Source organism: Diplotaxodon limnothrissa, linkage group LG10 (genome assembly GCF_057381915.1).
Source record: "Diplotaxodon limnothrissa isolate DT_005_m linkage group LG10, D_limnothrissa_male_GT1.1, whole genome shotgun sequence".
Taxonomy (NCBI): domain Eukaryota; kingdom Metazoa; phylum Chordata; class Actinopteri; order Cichliformes; family Cichlidae; genus Diplotaxodon; species Diplotaxodon limnothrissa.
The window spans coordinates 35255665-35276868 of record NC_140605.1 but is presented as its reverse complement, the minus strand read 5'-3'; the positions used below and the strand labels follow the sequence as shown (position 1 = coordinate 35276868).

The 21204-nt window shown below is 42.1% G+C and overlaps 1 protein-coding gene across 2 annotated transcripts; it reads right to left on the bottom strand.

Annotated features, from left to right (window-relative positions):
• Positions 1–1235: 1235 nt before the first annotated feature.
• Positions 1236–21035, bottom strand: LOC146624844 (uncharacterized). Of its 2 annotated transcripts, none has more exons than XM_085364177.1 (9): positions 20883–21035; positions 8309–8603; positions 5505–5564; positions 5261–5341; positions 5152–5177; positions 4978–4998; positions 4147–4569; positions 2496–2726; positions 1236–1616 (listed from the first exon to the last, which is right to left on the bottom strand). In XM_085364177.1, exons 2-9 carry the CDS (start codon positions 8601–8603, stop codon positions 1356–1358), a joined length of 1398 nt encoding a protein of 465 aa, XP_085220303.1. In that variant the 5' UTR covers positions 20883–21035; the 3' UTR covers positions 1236–1355. The 2 variants fall into 2 exon arrangements, with proteins under 2 accessions (XP_085220303.1, XP_085220304.1); XM_085364178.1 differs by lacking the exon at positions 20883–21035 and adding an exon at positions 15644–15675.
• Positions 21036–21204: the final 169 nt, after the last annotated feature.

Here is a 21204-nt window from a genome sequence, read left to right as displayed (position 1 = left end):
AGTGAGAGGGTGGAGTCGGGGACATACTGTCACTGGCCTGAGGGCCCCAAATAGTTGCCCGGTAGCAAGCTACACCTCTGCCAGAAGCTCCCCAGATCATTACAGCTGGCAGGTACTACCTTAAATAAAGTTCTGCAGCCTTCTATCCGCCAGACTGCCTGAGAACCAGAGTGACGAGCAGCACAAGGCACATACTAGATTAAAGTAAAGCGCTATACAAATACAGACCATTTACCATTACTCTCTGACTCCTCATGTCTGAGTGGAAGGCTGAGGCAAAGCAGCAGGCGTTGAACAGAAAAGTGATGTTAGTGTGACACAACTACATCATAAATGTAGTGTTAGATGCTAAACGTTAAGATACTTTCAATTAAATTGATAAAATGGCGCCGTGTTACAGATGTGAGAAACGGTTTGGAACAAAAACGAGAAAAACAGGACGAGCTGTTTGAAGAGTTCTGCTCTTACACTGCCTGCATACAACAGCTGGAGCTTCAGCCTTGTTATTTTTTTGCACAAGAAGACCTTTAAAACATGTTTAAGTGTACACTTTCCAATGGTAAGAAATCTGACAACAAGTTGCAATCAGACAAAATCAGAACATTTAATCAGAAAAAAAACGCAGTATAGAAAAGACGGGGTTTGATTTTCAGGCAGAAGTAGATGCTTTCATATGGATGTATTACAGCTGCGCGAGAATTTGAATTGAATGTAAGATTTTAATGATTTATATGCTTCTGAGTAGCTTGATCTATATTATTCTAGTGATAATATCTATGAGATTTATTTTTAAATCTTCAAAATCATAATAACTATAGAACCAAACATTTTCAGCCATAATACATAAAGTACCATAACAATGAAATATTTGAACTGCATAAAATGTCAGCCATTACATACTTTGATAAAGTTTCATATAATGGCTGGTCCTCTCCATGCTCTCAGCTACTCTCAGGTAATAGTACAAATATACAAATATTCAGCATAAAACCATTAATCACTTTTTTTTTTCAGAGATGGATTATTATTTTTATTCTTAAGTTCATTTGACTTTTTATTCCAATGGATACGTTCCCAGCACCAGGTGGTGTAGTCACGGGAATTCCTGAGCTTCCAGGACTGATGATGATTATGAATATTCTGCTCAAATCAGAATAAAAACAGAAAAAAACTCATTTGCAAGAAACACAGAAAGAAAGAATAACTGACATCATATAATCAGAAATGTCCTCTACATTAAATGATAGATTTAAGGAATCATATTAAAAATATTCAGTTTAAAAAAACAACTTTAGTAAAAATAGATGAATCATGTGGCTGCAGCCCAGCCTGAACAGTGGACGCCATCTTTACTTCTATTTGACGGATTTAATTTTGATGATCTGGTTTCCTTTGATTTCTACATCTGCTGAGAACGGCATTTTATTCAGCAACCTGTCCTCAAAGCCGCCCCCCAGGCTGACACCCAACGCTCCTGCCAGCAGGGATGAAGCCACCACAAACGGCTGCACCTCGTTGTTATGGCTGAGCTCCGCCTCCAACTCAGTCTGCGTCCCGCTGGCTCTTATGATCCCGATAATCTCGATGGTGACGCTCTGGACTGCAGCACTCTGAACCTGCACACAAACATCAGGACAGGCTGAGAATCTCATAAACAGCTAAAAAGCTAAACAGGTCGACAGGTAGCCCGACATTTAGAACCACAGAGAGCTCACGAGGCATCGATGACTGGTTCAGAAGAACCCCACACTGCCATTAAGACCAGGACCAGATTCTTTCTGAGTGCTGCTTTTAAGTAAATGACAGAGAAATATGACTGGCTGCCTTCAGTGAGTCTCTAATCCTGCGCTCTGCTGAGAAGGTGATTGGCTGCAGACTCCCATCTTTGCAGGACCTGTACACCTCCAGGACACTGGGGCGTGCAGCCCGGATCTCAGCTGACCCTTCTCACCCTGGACTCAGTCTGTTTGACCTGCTCCCCTCAGGCAGGAGGCTCCGGTCCATTCGCACCAGAACCTCTCGCCATAAGAACAGTTTCTTCCCCTCTGCTGTTGGACTCATGAACAATAACCGTATGACTGTTCCCACCACTAACACATGACCCTACGCTGTGTCACTGCATCATTCCATGTTTGGCACTGTTCACCACCTGCACTCATGCACATATCTTTCCACGTAGCACTTTTAATTCTTATCCCTACTTTTATTTGTACATATCTATTTAAGTGCTATTTATGACACTATGTTTGCACTGAAGCACCGCAGCAATTTTCTAATGTTGTAAACCTGCTCAACATTTGGCAATAAAACCCTTTCTGATTCTGATTTCTGATTCTGATTCTGCTGATGACCTGCTGGTTAGTGGAAAATAAACTCTCAGAATAAGAGTGTGGGGGGGTTAAACAGAGTTGTACAGAGCTGAGAGAGTCATCAAAGATACCCATGTTACTGCAGTCTGTGTGTCACACGCTGCCTGGATTAAAACCAGCAGCTACCTTTAAAATTTTGGTGGAATCTGTTGAGTTCAGCGATACTGAATCCTGGAAGTGACTGGTCTTTACGTTGGTCACCCTGGCAACGTCTCCACATGATACTCCGCTGAGATGCTTGATGTCTTCACCCCACAAGGTGATCCTGATTGAACCGGTGTTGTCTTCAAGTTTAAAATCTTGCTTGTCTTTCTTTCCTCGTCTGTTCTTCACTTTGGTGTTTTCAACGGAGCCGATCTGCACAAAGCAACAACATGTGAACAACTCAGGATACAGAGACTCAAATCCCATAATCGGTGATCACAGACTGAATCTGAAAGATGGACTTTAACTGTTTGGTTTTTGTGTTGTTTGTTTGTTAGAGATGGAAGTGAACATATTTAGATGAAAGGTTGAAGCTTTAACTAATCAGTTAACAGCAGCTGAACTTATCGTTGGAAAAGTGACTGTACAGAGGTCCTGCTGTGAAGGTGAGTCGATCTTTCAGAAGATCCACACAGCTCATCAGCCCGCTGTAGTTTAAGCTGAGCTGGAGATATCGACAGGTCTTCTCTTCACTCAGTTCAAGTTTAAAAGGAATTTAAAGCTCATCATATTTCAACAATCCGAACTTCTGGACCACAGTCAGGCTTTCTTTTGTTTGCTGGCTCAATAAAGCCAGAAAAACCAGTCTGTGATAACAGGTATCACAACTGTTAACTCTGCCTCTCCGCCTCGAGCGCCGTGCATACTTAGGTAAACACACGTGATTAATACCTCATGTGACTCTTCTGCACAAAATGGATCAAGCACCACCTACTTCCTCCCCTCACCCCCAGCCGGTTACAATAGATGGCCGCCCCTCCCTGAGTCACAGAGGTTTCTTCCTGTTAAAGGGGAGTTTTTACTGTCACACTGAGCAGGTGTTTACTTTGAGGAGGTCACCTGATTGTTGAGGTTTTCTCTGTAGTATTGTAGCGTCTTTGCCTTACAATAAACTGTTGCCACAAATCAGACAAAGGTAATGCTTCAGAAAATCATCATTCAGGTGATTTGATCATCACAATCACACAGAAGAGTAAAAGAGGCACATATGTATTAATATATTTATATCACCACTCAGTGCTCCTGTTTATAATGTGACAGCTGCACAGTAGACCTCCAAGACTTGAAACTACACACAGTTTAAAGTCAAATGAGACTTGGGAATCTCTTCAGGCTGTTACCAGATCAGACTGGGAGGAATTTTCTTGTTTAAACAGGAATTTTAGGTAATAAATATAAAACTGTAACTGGTCAGTTTCTAAGTGTTCCATCAGCAGTGAACAAAATAAAACATTTATACATTTAATGCATCACCATGTGAATATGAATACATGCAATCTGCTGCCGTAACTTCATCACACATTAAACATACTGCAAAGAAAACACGGAGCTTCCAGTTACTGTAAACCGACACTCTGAACATCAGCTGCTCCAGACCAGGTGATGTGTTCAGCATAATTTAGCGATAGTGCTTCATCCCGGTAAAAATACAAACACTGTTGTGACACTGAAAACTCAGACTTCAGGCTCAGCTGACCTCACTAACACATTAATCTGGCTTCATAGCACACCCCTCTGAGCTTGTGAGGAAATGGCCGCCCAAATGTTCTGCAGAATATCTGTTCACACTTACCTCTGTTACTTTTCCTTCAACACTCACTGATGTCTTCTCCGCTGATCTCTTGGCCTGTTCGATGGAGAAAACTGGAGCCTGGAAATCAATGAGCATCCGAGCTTCCATCTCCAGATTCTCAGGAACATCAATCTGTGGTGTCTTCGATACTTTGCTTAATTTGGTGACTTTAATGTCATTTCCCTCCATGATGACCTCTCTGAACAGGTAGCAGCTCTTCTCCTGGATGTCTTGGTAGCGCTCTCTTCCATACACCATCACTTTAATACTGGCTGTTGCATCGGCCACCCCCAGGTTAAAGAAAAACTTTTTCTCCTTGTTTTTGGTTTGATATGTACGCAGACCAGATTTCTGCACGATTTTGCCACCAATTGCTTTGTTTCCAGGGTTACCACTGGCCTTTAGTTCGCCAATGGATATTCTCTGAACACAGATGGAGAGACAAAAGTAATAGCCCTGATAGTGGCCTAGCAGGTTTTGACCAAAATATTACTCTATTACTGATCTTTATATTTGTTCACACATTAACAGCTCTGTTGTCCCATCAAACAGAATTCATTCTAACATTAGTCAGCTAAAAGTCACTACACTATTACCTGGTTGTTACCTTTGTAAATACATGGATGTTGCATGGTTTTATTTCCACCACTGCCTTGCTATGACAGAGAGCCCCACTAAAAGTTGTAATGTTTAAACAGGATTCAGGTAACACTGAACAGGAAGTGCACCAAAATAAAGGAGTTTATTTTTCATTCCTGATCTAGTGATCAGGTCTAAGGAAAAATATTTCCTGTTGTTTTACTTAAAGGAAATTAAGAGAAATCCGCTCACCCATGACTGGCTTTTCCTGTCCTGGAAAAGAAACTGTGTGTAAATGCTCAGTTTGTCATGATGGAAGTGTGGAAAAACTTAACGTTTATGGATGTGTGGTTGTTTGCTGGAGGTGCTTTGATAAATGATGTGAAATATTTCATTAACCTAACTGACATATTTAATAACTGCTACCTTTTGAGGCAATCTCCCCGGTTCGTCTATAAAGAACAAATAAAACGGTGAGTTTTCATACTGTTCTCTTGTTACTGGAGGAAGTGTTAACATGTTTCACAGAGCTGACCTTTCGCTGTCAACTTCCCATCATTTTTGCCTTCAGCCTCTTGCTCTACATCGAAAGAATCACTTGCAGCACTGCTCTTACCTGTAACACACACATCTCATCATAACCCCACCTTCAAACAGGTAAATATCAAGCACAGTTCAGCCGTTATTTGCAAGTCTACCATCCCAGCAAGATGCAGTTCAGCAGGTTGTGTCTAACACTAAAGCAGACCCAGTGTCACGCTTTTAGTATGTTCACTCACCAGCTTCAGATTTCATATCCTCTGCCTTTGAATCAGTTTCACTAAGTTTCCTCTTCGTTCCTAAAAGAAATGTTTCAGAGTTCAACACAGATTATTAGATTATCATTATTATTATTACTATAAATCTGACTGGTTTACATGATGTGCAATTTTTTATTTATTTTGGAATAAAATGCATTGTTCCACAGATGGTCACAGACAGTCACCACTATCAAAGTAGCTTTAGGAGTATAACTGATCTTTGTCTGTGTGGGGTCTCAGTCATCCAGGTGATGCACCTGAGCTGAAAGCAGCTGCTCTTCTATTTTAGAAGCTTGAAGATGTTTCTGAAGTCCACCTGGAATCCATCCTGACATCCCTCCCAGGTGATTCGTGTGGCTCATGGGATGCTAACATCTAACATGATTACAGGGAGTATCCATAACTCTATGGACCACCTGCAAGGTGACAGCAGCAGCAAACCCCACCAGGGTTTGATGCTGCATTTCAGATACCTCAAGACTCGGATGTCAGAACTCGGGAGTAGGGATGGGTATCGTTTAGGTTTTATCCAATACCAGTACCAAACCGGTACTTTTGAAATGGTGCCGGTGCTCAAACGGTGCTCAAACGGTGCTTAAAGAATGAAGAACACAAAATTGGTCCAAAAACCTCTCATGTTTAGCTGTTTTTTTGTAAAAAGATAACAATGTTAGCCTTTTCTGCAGCTATGGGGCATATATGGTATCACTCTTGGCTGGAAGCAGTGCTTAAACAATGGAAAAAACACAAACTTTGTCCTAAACCTCTCATGTTTAACTGTTTTCCACTTTTTCTTTGGTCATTTTAGCCTTTTTGGCCAGGGTGAAGGGAGCATCTGCCATCAAACAAGAAGACAGCTGCATGTAGCTATGATGATGTTTGCTAGTTCACCTTACATGCATTAGCGTAATAACATGGTTAGCCTACTCAACGTAAATTACACACGAACAACATTAAGCTACTCACGCAGAGAAGAACGGCTGCTGCTGCCGTCATCATCCTCATCATTTCTGCTACACTGGCAGGGCTAGGGGCCAGGACTCTCCTCTTCGGGTTTTTGGGGGATGTTGCTAACTCCGGGTCTGATGACAGGCACCACACCCGCAGTAGATGTGCTCGGTGTGAGGTCTCGCAGCAAGCTATCAAATACGGTGCATTTCTCTGCTTTTAAAAAAACGCTATGCGTCGCCAGGTGTTTCATCAGATTCGAGGTGTTACCTCCTTTGCACAGTATCACAGTATCAGCTTAAAGCACTTGTTGCAGGCTGCTGAGTTTGCATCTTTTGCTGTGAAGTACAGCCAGACTTTGACTGCTTTGCCTTGGGCGTTTTTAATCTGTAGCTCTGCTCTAAAAGAACATACGTACCTGGGCTCGCCTACTACGCTTGCAAAGGTAAAATGATTGGCTGGTATGCAAAGTGTATGACATCTCAGGAAAAAAAAACACCGAAATGTGCGCTGCTTTTCGGTCTGGTTACTACCGTTTATGTCAGAACCGGTGCCATCATGGCACCAGATACCGGTACCCATCCCTACTCGGGAGTCGTGTCAGTTCCGAGTTAGTGCGTTCTGATTTTAAAACAATGTTGGCTAACGTTAGCACATTAAACTGGAAAAGCACCTTGTTTTCTGTGATCACTTGCATTAATCATGAAACTCACAGACCTTCTGCAGGAGCCTGATATTAACCAGACCTCATCCCACATAGCAAGCAGGTCTGGCCCGGATCTGGTATCAAGCCGGCACTGCTGGCTGACTTCTGGCATGATAAGACATGTCATCCAGATATGGGCCAGGCCTGGCATAGATGGCACTGTTTATGTGATGGCATGCCACATCTGGCTCGATTGTGGTTTGGTTTATGTGGCCCAGGCTCATAGAAAACAGGCCTGGCCGGGATCCGGCATCAAGCTGGCACTTCTGACTGACTGGTGTCATGGCAGGGTGTATGTCAACCAGATGTGGGCCAGGTCTGGCAACGAGGCCACTGTTTATGTTCCTATTTTAGTTAGAACACTCAAATGCCATGTTGCAATACTATACTGCTATGGTAGCCAACGTTTCAAATGCAGTTTTGACAAGTTTGTGAGTGTACGCTTTATCCAAAACCTAGTGAGGGTTTGCTCATCTTTGGCACTGGATGGCTGTAGCTCAGGCGGTAGAGCAGGTCACCTATTGATTGGAAGGTTAGTGGTTCGATCCCTGGCTCCTCCAGTCTGCATGTTGTGTGTATGAATGTAGTTAGGCAGCACTCAGTTAAGAGGAAGTGTGTGGCATGTTGTATAGGGCACTTTGAGTAATCTAGGAGAGTAGAAAAGTGCTATATAAGAATCTGTTCATTCACTGTCTGAACAGTTTTGTCATGTTACTTTTGCACTATTATGTACATGTTGTTATTACATGGCTTTATTAAGGTACACATTAAGCTGACATCTGGGGCCAGAGCTGAAATTGTTCTGGGCCAGAACAGGGCCAGCAGTGTGTCTGCAACTGGCCCGTGGCTGCTCACAACTTACACATGGCCCACATACCGCAAAGAATGACGGCCCTTTGGTGGCCCAGACCAGGTTTGCCAGAGGTAATCCACACATGGGCCAGCAAAGGACCAACAGTGTGTCTGCAACTGGCCTTGTGCTGGCCCATGTGTGGGCCACCTTTGGCAAACCAGATCTGGGCCACTAAAGGGCCGTCATTCTTTGCGGTATGTGGGCCATGTGTAAGCACATTGTGTGGACCAGAGCTGGACCATGCCAATTTTGCTATGTGGGATGGTGTGAACTCACCTTTTTTCTCAGCTTCTGCTTTGCTCTTCAGTTGGTCCACAAAGGGGCGCAGCAGGTCCTGGACTCCAGGGTCTTTCCTTATCTTATTCATTGCGTTCTTGATTCTCTGGATAGACTCGTTCACTCCATATTGCTTAATGATTTTTTGGGGCATCTCTCTTTTTAATTTCTTCGTCTTCTTCTGTTTTGGGATTTTCGAAACAAACTCCCACATCTTATCGTACTCTTTGTCATCCAGCTTTGCAAGGATTTCAGTCAGAGCTGTTTCCCACTGTTTCTCTGAAATCGCTGCCATCTGCGACACAAAAGCAGAAACACATTTCTTTTTACGTCAGTGCATTTATCTGAAAGCTACTACTACAGTTTATTTTAGTTTTTACCGTTTTCTCCTTTAAACTTTATTTCAATAATTGTTAATGTAACGCAAAAGTTCACAAAAATGAGAATGAAATGAAATCAGTGTGTAATGTCACAGCAGGCCCGTCTTTTATAAAGGGGTGGGCAATTAATTTTCAAAAGGGGACACAGGAGAAACTGGAACAGTTGTGGAAGCTGACTCAGTAAACTGAACTCTGCTCAATATGAATATTTTGTCTTTGTAAGCTGCTGCTGGTCTGAGTATCTACGGTAAGCTGTTTTCTGATAGGGGTGTTTTTTGGTGGCTGAAGTGGGTCAAACTGCATCTAAATTTATTCTCACGTGAGCCAGTAAGCAATTAGGACGTACAAGCTCGGGTCTGTTTTATACGGTCTGTGGTAGTGATATAAGCTGAAGTACCAGCTTTTCTGGTACTTTTCTGTTTTCTTTTTATTAATGTAGGGTCTCTATTTGGTGCTATAATATATTTAATACCGTATAACCTGAGATTAATTAATGAAGGAGTGAATCATCTGCTTAGAAAAAGTTCATGCCTTTATTGCTAAAAAAGTAAGCTCCAGCTAAAGGAAAATAAGATGAGCTCCTGATGCTGTCCTGCAAAGTATTACAGAAATTATTGCTGTGACTACGCCACACGTGTAAATGTGTGCATTGCTTTTAGAAATATATACTCACAGTACTGTGCAAAGGTCAGAGCCACCCCTCATTTCTGTATATTTTGCTTCCAAGCAGCCAGACCTTCTTGTAATTTTTTGAAGTGCTCTTGAGCAATAGTTCTCCAGCTTTCTGAAAGCCTTTAAATTTTTCTTTAGACACTGGCTCTTTGAAACAATATGTTCTGTTTATGAAGCCACTTCTCTCTGACTTATGAATGACTGAAGTATAAAAAGGCTCCTAAGTCAAGGGAGAAGGTTGAGTTAGGAGCAGGGGAAGTTTGGATGTTCGCTCAGTTATTATTCATATAATTTTAAATAATTTTAAATAATTTTTTAATTCCATCCATCCATTCGCATCTGCTTATCCTTTTCAGGGTCGCGGGGGGCGCTGGAGCCTATCCCAGCTGTCATAGGGCGAGAGGCAGGGTACACCCAATTTTTAAATTAACCCAGAAAATGTGACTGAAATGGCCACATTATCTCTTGATGTTCTCCAGATGTTGGCAGAGGTTCAGAGAGCAGTCAGACTCAGCGTTAGGTGGACTCTGCCTTCGAGACACTCCCGGGAATGTTTTTAATGTTCTTACTCCTGAGAACATTCACACTGAGCGTGTTCAGTTCATTTCACTTCAAACTTTCTTTAGCTGAGAAGTCGAGCCGAGGCATCCAGGTGATGAACGTACGTCAAATTCAACTTCCATTTTTTTCTTTTGTAACTGTTTTCAACAGGGGGAGTAACAGGAATGACTCATCAGCTGTTGTGATCCAGCTGTCAGGAATGTCTTAAAGACATAAAGACCTGGATGGCCTCTAATTCTCTGCTTCTAAATTCAGATCAAACTGAGGTTATTTTACGCGGCCCTGAAAATCATAGAAATATGGTATCTAAGATAAGACTTTGAGATAAGACTTTATTGATCCCAACGCAAAAATGTCTCCATCGTGGGATCAATAAAGTCTTATCTTAACCAGATTCTTACTCTGGATGGCATGGGATAGCTCAGTAGGTAGAGTGGTGGCCCCATGATCGGAAGGTCGGGGGTTTGATTCCCCTGAACAGCTACCCTGAGGTACCCCTGAGCAAGGTACCGTCCCTACACACTGCTCCCCGGGCGCCCAATGGCTGCCCACTGCTTCACTGAGTGAATGGGTTAAATGCAGAGAGGGATTTTCCCCACGGGGACCAATAAAGTACACTTTCATTACCTTGGCCTCCAGTAACACTGTGAGGAACCTTGGAGTCATTTTTGACCAGGACATGTCCTTCAACGCCAGAGCATTCTCTTTCCCAACGCGCAACATACCGACGATTTGTCAGGTCCCGAGGCGTCCCTCAGGAACGCGAAAGGTAACCTTCAACATCCCTATGATACCCACCAGGTTGTGGATGGAATCCAATAGACTGATGCTCCCGGCGGTAATACACGTTCCAGCTGTGTATTCCAGCCCTAACCATAACCTTAATCATGTTAGATAGTGTTTTCCAAAGCGATTAAAGTGAAATAAACATACATGTGTAGATTCATTCCAAACGGTTCTCATGTTTCCTCATTTTTCTGAACGCGTAACATAGGGACATGTTGGGTGGCCGAAAGTGTAACATACAGACGATTTGTCACCTAGCGTAAAATGTTACGCTTTGGGAGTGAGAATGTGTTGTCAATGCACATATTAAACAAATATGTAAGACTGCTTTCTTCCATTTGTGCAACATCTCTAAAATTAGAAATATCCTGTCTCAGAGTGACGCTGAAAAACTAGTTCATGCATTTATTACTTCCAGGCTGGACGACTGTAATTCATTATTATCAGGAAGTCCTAAAAACTCCCTGAAAAGCCTTCAGCTAATCCAAAATGCTGCAGCAAGAGTCCTGACAGGGACTAGAAAGAGAGAGCAGATTTCTCCTGTTTTGGCTTCCTGTTAAATCCAGAATTCAAAATCCTGCTCCTCACATACAAGGTCTTAAATAATCAGGCCCCATCTTATCTTAATGACCTTGTAGTACCATATCACCCTATTAGAGCACTTCGCTCTCGCTCTGCAGGCCTACTTGTTGTTCCTAGAGTATTTAAAAGTAGAATGGGAGGGAGAGCCTTCAGTTTTCAGGCCCCTCTTCTGTGGAACCAGCTTCCAGTTTGGATTCAGGAGACAGACACTATCTCTACTTTCAAGATCAGGCTTCAAACTTTCCTTTTTGCTAAAGCATATAGTTAGGGCTGGACCAGGTGAGCCTGAATCCTCCCTTTGTTATGCTGCAATAGATGTAGGCTGCCGGGGGATTCCCATGATGCATTGGGTTTTTCCTTTCCAGTCACCTTTCTCACTCACTATGTGTTAACAGACCTCTCTGCATTGAATCATATCTGTTATTAATCTCTGTCTCTCTTCCACAGCATGTCTTTATCCTGTCTTCCTTCTCTCACCCCAACCAATCACAGCAGATGGCCCCGCCCCTCCCTGAGCCTGGTTCTGCCGGAGGTTTCTTCCTGTTAAAAGGGAGTTTTTCCTTCCCACTGTCACCAAAGTGCTTGCTCATAGGGGGTCATATGATTGTTGGGTTTTTCTCTGTATCTATTATTGTACGATTTACCTTACAATATAAAGTACCTTGAGGCGACTTTTGTGATTTGGCACTGTATAAATAAAACTGAATTGAATTGAATCCCATTCTACAGCATATTCATCAAAGGTGGGTCATAGTGGAAGGAACCACATGCCTTCAAAGCTGCATCAGAAATATTGGATTCCTGGTGCTGGTGCTTTGATTAGAAGCATTATGTTGAGATGTGTGATCTGCAGAAGGCTTCATGGAGCTGCAAGCCAGCAGCAGATGGCTGACTTGCTCGATAGCAGAGTGACCCCTGAGAAACCCCCATTTAGCTTTGTTGGAGTGGACTATTTTGGTCTATTTGAAGTGAAGCGTGAGATAAGTCTTGTGAAGTGCTATGGAGTTATTTTTTCTTGTTTGGCGATAAGAGCAGTACATATTGAGGTCGCCTCAACTCTTGACACTGATTCTTTCATTAACGACTTACAACGTTTCATTGCAAGACTAGGTCAGGTTCAATTCCTGTGCTCCGACAATGGGACCAACTTTGTTGGTGCAGAGTGCAAACTGAGACGAGAGTGGAATCAGGAAAAGATCTCTGATGTGCCATCTTGAAGGGAGTGACATTGATCTTTAATCCTCCAACTGGATCACACCATGGCAGAGCATGGGAACGGTTAATTTGTTCCATCAGAAAGGTCCTTAATTCCACCCTGTAGACACAGCATTTAACAAAGAAGGACTCCAAACTGCTCTTTGTGAAGTCAAGTCAATCCTCAACAGTAGACCCAATACACTGGAATCGACCGATCCAAATGATTTGGAAGCTTTAACACCAAACCACCTCCTTCTTCTCAAGTCCAACGCATGTTTACCACCTGGTCTGTTCCAGTTCCAAAAGTGATCTCTATGCATGAAAACGATGCAGACAGTTCCAATATACATCTGATCTGTTTTGTAAAAAATGGATCAAAGAACACTTGCTATAACTTCAACAGTGCCAGAAATGGGGGAGGATTAAACACAACTTTGTTCCTGGAGATGTGGTCCTCATGTTGGATGACTCTGCACCTCGTGGTTCCTGGATCATTGGGAGAGTCAAAGGAGCTGCGCTAGACCAAAAAGGGCTTGTAAGCCAGGTCTGGTTAAGACCCCAATCAGCCATGTATGCATACCCATCACAAAGATATCCCTTCTTCAGGAGACCTCCGACCCATGACGACGACACCTTTAACACAACTTAACATGACTTATTTTGATTTGACTTTAACACTATGAGATGTACAGCATAGACTGACTATATATTTAGGCTAAGTGCTGGTAACCTCTGGATGACTGGCTGACCATGTGCAGACAGAAAAAGAAAAGAAAAGAGAAAATGACTTTAATGGACTCTTTGAGTGTGTTATGCTGTCTCACTGGGTGTCTGTGATGTGATGTAGGGTAGTTATGGTGTCAGATGTGTAATTATTACTAGGGATGGACCTATCCAACATACGATATCAGTATCCGTCCGATCCTGACCTAAATTACTGGATCGGCTATCGGGGAGAAATAAAAAATGTAACCCGGTCCCTTAACCTCCTAGGACCCGAACTCTTCCACAGCAGTATTTTTAATTTCTCTTTGATATTTGGACATATTGGGGCCCGATGAATGTAAAAACAAAGAATTACCAGATTTTTTTTTTTTACCTTATTTTTGTTTTTAAGAAAAATAAGAGCCATATGAGGATATTCGTTTAAAATTTTGATAGAACAGTAGCAGGATAATGTCCTCGTAAGTGGATATCAGGCCCTTGTAGAGCAAAATTGAGTATTTTGGTCTAAATAACCCAAAATGTGATGTCCACATATGTGGACGCCAGGTCCTAGGAGGTTAAATATCACAAAAGCACCTCACAAAACTTGTGACATGACGTAACCCAGGTAGTGACCTTAGCACACTGGAGCAGTTTGCGTCATGTGATAGAGCGGCTGTTGTGTACGAGACCTGTCGGCGGTCTGGAGTTACTTCACACTGAAAGCAACTGGAGCTTCGCTACGTGCTGCCAAACTGGCATTTCATCTCCGAGAAAGCTATACCAGAGAAATAAAGCATGTGTGTAAGTTCATCTCTGAATGTTTGTAAAGCATTCTCACGTTAAGCTTAACAGCCGATTTCTGGAGCTCGGACGTCTGTGCGTTGCCATGGCTAAGTCTGATCGTACGATGGATAGACTCAAGTTTTACTTTGAAAAAACTGTGCTGCAGGCTAAACAGTTCCATTGTTCGAACCCCCCCCCCCCCATGAAAAACACTTTTTTTCATACTTGTGTTAAGTTCTGTATAGAAATTACACAAAATTCAGTCTCAGCTTAAATGTGATAGAAACAGCTCACACTGACATCTTGATAACAGATGAGTGTCATGAAGCTGTGTTTGCATTTGCACTGCTTTACACTCTGCATGTTTATTTATATTCAGCTTTAAGTATAAAAGGGTCCATTCTACAACCTGTTTTTTTTTAGTTGTTGAATATAAACATTTTTTTTTTTGCTGATACTGCACTTCCTTTTTTCAGAACCAAAGAGTTTTCAAAATCTGCATAAAATTGCGTTTTAAATTAGTTTTTGAATATTAGTTTAAATATTTCGATTTAAAGTTCTGCTAAAAGTTTAAATAAAAAGATCAGTATTGCTGAACTGCGAAATATTTTGGGCGCAGTGTATGTTTTTGCATACAAGTGTATTAGAATAACTTTAGTGTTTTGTTTTTTTAAATTTTTGTATGAACTTATTCATTCAACCTGCTCACACAGACATGTAGAGCCAAATACTGTCAATAAGGCCTCTGCAATGTTCTGAAGACAGTTAAACCTGTCAAGTAGTGACGTCCAGCAGGTGAACATGCAGCTCCATGAGCACGCACAGCTGTGGATTCCAGCTGCTTCGATGTTGCATTAACTGGCATTAACTCAGCCAGTTAATGCGAGACAAATCCAGCTGCTCATTAAAGCTTTCTGGTTTGATCAGAAAATAAAACATTGGTCTAAACACCTGAAAGTCCCAAAGATGCATTGCGTCTGAAGCCTACGAACGTATCCGTGTATCTCCGTGGTGCTGATGCTGAGCGGACAGCTCCTGAAGCTTTTGAAGTGTCGGAATGTGGAAAGCTAACAACGTCCCTCTTACTAGTACCAAGTTATTTTTAGCCAATTACAAGTTGAATCTGGTACTTGGGTTTGTTAGTTAAGGTACCGTCATTAAGAAGAGGCACAACTAATGTGTGTAATGCGAGCTGATTTGCGATGTGCAACGCTGGCGCGGCCATTTATGTTTTGATGCACCTTCTCAGATTAATTCACTGCGTGTCGTGCCCAGGGCTGGACTGGGACAAAAAAACAGCCCGGGCTTGACTAAAGACCGGCCCCCCAGGTATTAAAGCCATAAAGCCTTTGAATGAAAACAAACCCTGTCGTGACAGTATATGTATGATTTCTATACATTTTACATCAGATAAAAACTTTGGTTGTAAGATTCAGATAATTAGACATTTAAAATGAGAATAAGAAAGAAAAGTATTTCTTTGTGCCCCCCTTTCCCTGTTAATGCCCTACCTGCCCCCCTGGCAACACTTTGCTAGACCCGCCCCTGCACAGTTACCAGCTGTCAGCTACTTAGAAAAGGATCCTGGTGTTATTTGTCTCTCAGAAACAGTTCATAACTTCAACTCATTCATGTCACCTAAAAGGTAAACCTGTTTCTCCATCACCTGTTCAGCTCTGATGATTCAGTAACAGCCCGTTCTCACTCCCGAGGCGTAACATGCCGACGTTTTGTCACGTCCCGCGGTGTTCCTGAGGAATGCGAAAGGAGACCTTCGGCGTTCTTATGGTATGCAAAGGGTTATGGCTGAAATCCAGTGCAATGACACTCCCGCGGTAATAGATGTTCCAGCCCTGTATTCTAGACCAAACCATAACCTTATTCCTGACCTTAACCAGGACTTTAATGACGTTAAATAGCGTGTTTGTAAGCGATTTGAAGAAAAAGAGCGAACATGTGTAGATTGAGTCCAGACGGTTCTCATATTTGCTCATTTTTCCGAGGTCGTCATTTAGGAAGGTGGTGGGCAGCCGAAAACGTAATATGTTGACGATTTGTCATAACTTCTTAACTGAAGTTCAGTTCACCTGACACTCGGACCGGCGGCCGCCTGGGGTCTCTGCTCCTCCTGCCTCCCCTTCCTCTCATCCACCTACTGGCCTCCACCACTTGTTAATTTTACTGAATCTGTGGAAGCTCCGCGATGCCACCACCAAACAACTGAGTTATTTTTACACACCGACCAGCATCTGGCCAATCCACCACCTTTCCGTGTTTATACCGTTACAAAAAACGTGCCTAGGGTTGCCGACCCCTGCTCTAATGTTAGAGATTCTGCAACTGGCTTTGGGCTGTGCAGGGCTCTCTCTTCCGGAAGATGATTGAATAAAAAATAGGCTATATAAATGTTTTGACCATTCTGAGTCGGGTTTTCTCTGTTCTATCATGGGGATAAAAGAATCGGGTTTAATAATTGTAAAATAGACTATATCACATTCATATTGGTATCAGCACATATCCAAATTTATGATATCAGTATCGGACATAAAAAAAAGTGGTATCGCGCCATCTCTAAGACTACGTTCACACAGCAGGTCTTGATGCTCAATTCCGATTTTTTGACCAAATCCGATTGTTTTGTCTGCTTGTTCATGCTACAAATAAAATGCGACAGCAAACGCGCTCTAGTGTGAACGCTCAAAGCGGCCCGCATGCGCAAAAGAAGACGTCACACACGACGCGCTCTGTTTAGACCCAGAGCAAACAGTGTTGTTTGACTGATGGCCCTTAATATAAAGACTTCAAGTTTCCCAATTTTTGCTTTAAGGTATTTTGTTATTTACCAAGGGCGTAGATTTGGCATGGACGGAAGGGACGTGTCCCCACCAATATCCAGCGATTATTGAATTGTCCCCACCAATAATTTGATCTCTTCGAGTAAAGAAAATCAAACCCGATAGAAAGAAAAAAACGATCTGTCAGCGTCTCGTTCACCCAGCGGTGCAGAAAGAGTTAAATTACGTTCTCTACTGGAGTCCTACATCATGTGACAAATATGGCCAATGTGATTGGCTGAGCCTTTCAGGGAGCTCTGTTTAGTTTTAGCAGCGGCAAACCTGCGCTGCGAGGAGGAGAGGAGGACGGCAGCAAAGAGGAAGAAGCTGGATGAAAGAAAGTATTTTTCAAATAAACCTGTAAGTCTCTTAAAGTCAAGATCACTCATAAAATGTGTCCGTCATAATAACGTTACAGGCTGTGACCTGTATCATCTAAAACTGTATGTAACCATGAATAAGGTGTTTTGGAAACTAACTGCACAGCAGGCAGCACTATTAGTTCTCTCAGTGTCAGAGCAGCGTTTCTAATTTTGATTGGAACTGTCAGAGAAAACGGAGCCTCGAGCAGCCCGGATATTAGTTTACAGAGGCTGTTAGAATTATATGTCTAACGTTAAAATGTTGGTGACACAATAATTTCATCCTAATGGCACTGACGTATTCATAGGGTTCATTTTTGAGACAAAATATCATGAGGTAGTCATGATTTTGCAAATATTCCACCTTGTAGTGCAGTTTGCACAAATTGTTTTAAAAATGCACTCAGCCTACAAACATTACTGACGAGTCAGGATCTGCACAAAGTGACAGAAACACTGAAGCAGCTCCACATTTTATTCTTATTGTCATGTATGTCCTGTTTGTCAGGTGACAGAGGCAGCTCTGCCATGTTGGAGCTCACAGGTGAAGAGGCGAGCGCACAGGTGACTGTAGATTAACTGGTATTTATTATCATGACAATTGTCAGGCTGCTGATGTAAACTGATTCATTAGTGTATGTTTGACAAAGAATCTGAATTGACACGTCTCACTTTTTATATGGCACAAATCAATGTGTTATTTTATCAGGTGGCAATATGTCCTAGTGCAGTCAGAGGGGAGGAGCCAGGGCCAAAGGTGAGGCACATCAAGCACATAGTAATAATTTTAATCTGAGGATAAAACGCAGGTACTGAGGCTGAAAGAAGCTTCAGTGCTCTCAGAAGACTAAAAACATGCTAAGGTCAACAATGACCCAAATGAGATTAAACAATGCTGCTGTGTGTCCACCAGGAGACACTGGACAGTATAGATGGAAAACCAATATGCCAGCAGTTTATCTCAGCTAACGAGAGGAGCAGGCCTGTGTTTGGCTGCTTCACACAGTGGACATTGAGTTGTTGTGTGGGACACCAATAGTCCATGTCTGTTGCTGTAACAGTAGTTCATGTATAGAATAAAAAATCCCAGCTCACTGATTTGATCGGAGCAATAGTGCCTAAAATGTTGCATAATTTTGCTGAGAGATCTTTTACTTTGTGGTAATCTTAGACGAGTAGTTTTATGGACAAAACCCAGCAGGTCATTCAGTGTTCCCTTAGTGCTAATGTATAACAGATGTTGGTGTACTATAACTGAACTAATGTTGTTAAGTCCTTCAAGTCATATTCTTTTATTGTCATGACTGTATTTGAAGCTATTTTTATTTTTGTATGATACCTGATTTATATGGAATATGGCTGAAGTAAACTAAAGCCTGAAATACTTAGTCAGTCATTTGTTTAATAGTAATTTAACATCATATAATTCACATATAAAACTATGAACTGTAATTTTAAATGGTTTAAAAGCAGGTAGAATAGCATATGTAGGCAAGTAGGCTATATTTCTCCTTTTGTTATCAAGAAGCAAAGACAAAAAGGGGGAAAAAAGAAACAGGGCAGGATTCGATGGTTGAATCATCCGTCCCCACCAACGCCAAAATCAAAACGCCCTTGTTATTTACATAATAATGTGAATAACCTAATAATGATCCTTATTGCTGTTTTAGAGGAGCGGTGCTTCAAAGGATAGCTGCAGATTATACAGTACAAATAAAATGTTCACGTTATCTTCCCAACAGTTTCACTGACATCTACACGGGATGGTCAGGAAGCGTTCGCGATGTCTTCTCCGGCGCTGATAATTGGAGTCTGTCTTGTGTCAGTGACATAAAAGACGGATTTAATGCGACGTGACCATCAAACAGCAGTCGCTTTCTGAAACATCAGATATGTATCGATTCAGCACCACATATGAAAGTGACCCAGAGCGGATTTGAAAATATCGGATTTGTGCCGTTCACCCTGTCACACCATGGTCGGATATGGGTCGCAGAGGGTCAAAAAAGTCGGATTTGATGCGCTTTCGCCTGCAGTGTGAACGCAGCCTAAGTATTACTGTAATTAGTGGAACATGCGGCTAAACATGTCACCCCTGGTCTGATTGGGGAGGGGACCAGAGAAAACTACAAAGCTGCACACCGATTCAATATTGATTTTAGTGACCTCCGATTGGCGTAACCGGGTGTCATTACTGCCGACGTGAATTATGATCTTACTGAATTTACGTTTACTCTTAGTCAGCAGTTTTAAATTTCCTTCAATGTCGCCTGCTCTGGCCCCTGGAAGACAATTGACTATGGTTGCTAGGGCTGGGTATCGTCACTGATTTCTAGAATCAATTCAATTCCGATTCACAAGGTCCCAAATCGATTCGATCCACGATTCGATTTAATTCGATTCGATTCGATTTAAATCTGGGAAATTTTGACAGTCAGAAGTATAATTCAGATCAGAACATTTACATATTTTTGTATCTATAAAAAGGAAGCTGACACTCGCAAGACTTTATCCAAGGTGTGAGCATCACAGCAGATGCCTTTGTGTCAAAGTAGCTGAAGATAAAACAGAAAAACATGAAGGTGATTTTCCTGGCCTGGGATTTTATAAAAATATTCTGCAGTACATCAAAAACGAAAGAAAACCATTAATTAATGAACATTACCTCTGACGTTACAGCGGTTTTATTAGACACACGGCTAAGCATTTTGCATTTTGAATAATATTAAAAAGTTTAAATTTGTTCAGTATTGAACAGCAGAAATGAGGTTTTCTTTTCGGAAGAATGTAAAAGGGAAAAAAACAGCGGCCGACAGCCTGTAAACAACAGTAGACTTGTGCGTAACAAGCAAGCGAATAATGAAGAAAGCGAAACTGTTCGAGAGAGAGGGGGGGAGAGAGGGAGAGAGCTGCGCATCGCAATGGAAGCAAAACAGTAAAAGAGTGAATTCATGACGATGTTTATGTGAAGCGTTTGGATCTTCTTTAGCTGCTGGTTCGGTCAATATTGTTTGGAGAGAGATCAAACTAACAGCTTTAGAATCAGCGCATAAAGGGCGTGAACACAAAGCGCGGACCCGGATCAGCGAGCTGTCGGCTTTCAGCCCCGACTGTGAGAAAGGCGACATCTAACTGATTCTGATCCGCGGGTCGCGCTGTGTGTTTAAGTCTATGTGCAGAATCCCTGTACCTGCTCTCATTTACTGTTTGGTGGTTCTTGAAATTTTGTGAGATGTCACCAGAGATTCTGGCATTTCGGACAAAATAAATTTATATTAAAAAATCGATTCAGGATTTTAATGAATCGATTTTACGTTATCCAAGCCAGAATCGATTTTAATCGATGAATCGATTATAAAAACCCACCCCTAATGGTTGCCGGCTCTAGCTTCACATGTCTGAGAACAGAATCACCAATAACCAGAGTTGGACCCCCGGCGGGTGTGTCGCCGAGTGGGGAAAAACGGTTAGACACATGAACAGTGTGAGTAAATACTGTGAATATAACTAGCAGGTGAATCAACAGAGAATGTGCTTTGGATAAAACACTTTAAAGATTACAATATGAAATAAGTTATCTATAGGTTTCTAATTAAATTGGCTATGCAGATAAGATCCACAAAAACACCACAGTGTTGTAGGAACAGGAAGTGATACTCGCAGAGAGAGCATTTGTTGCTGTAAGATTCATTTTCTCAATAATGCTCACCTTTCCTTGTTTTCTTCTGAAGTGTGTGTGTTTCAGGTATTGTCAACAGCAGGGAGAGATATTCAACTTTTGAGTCCCAGCACGTCCCAGAGTTATACCAACAAATGGCAGATACCGCCTTAAAAATGGTTCTACAGCCAACTTGCGACCAGACTCGTCTGTGAGACAGTTGCGCATGCGCATGGTCTTCTGGGCAGTGTAACACAAATGACTCATCAGCTGTTGTGATTGCAGCTGTCAGTGTTGCAAGTGTAATAAATCGTTTATATAGAGAGCTCGCTTTTAATACCAGGTGTGTGTCTGAAAGGAGGGCATGAGGTGG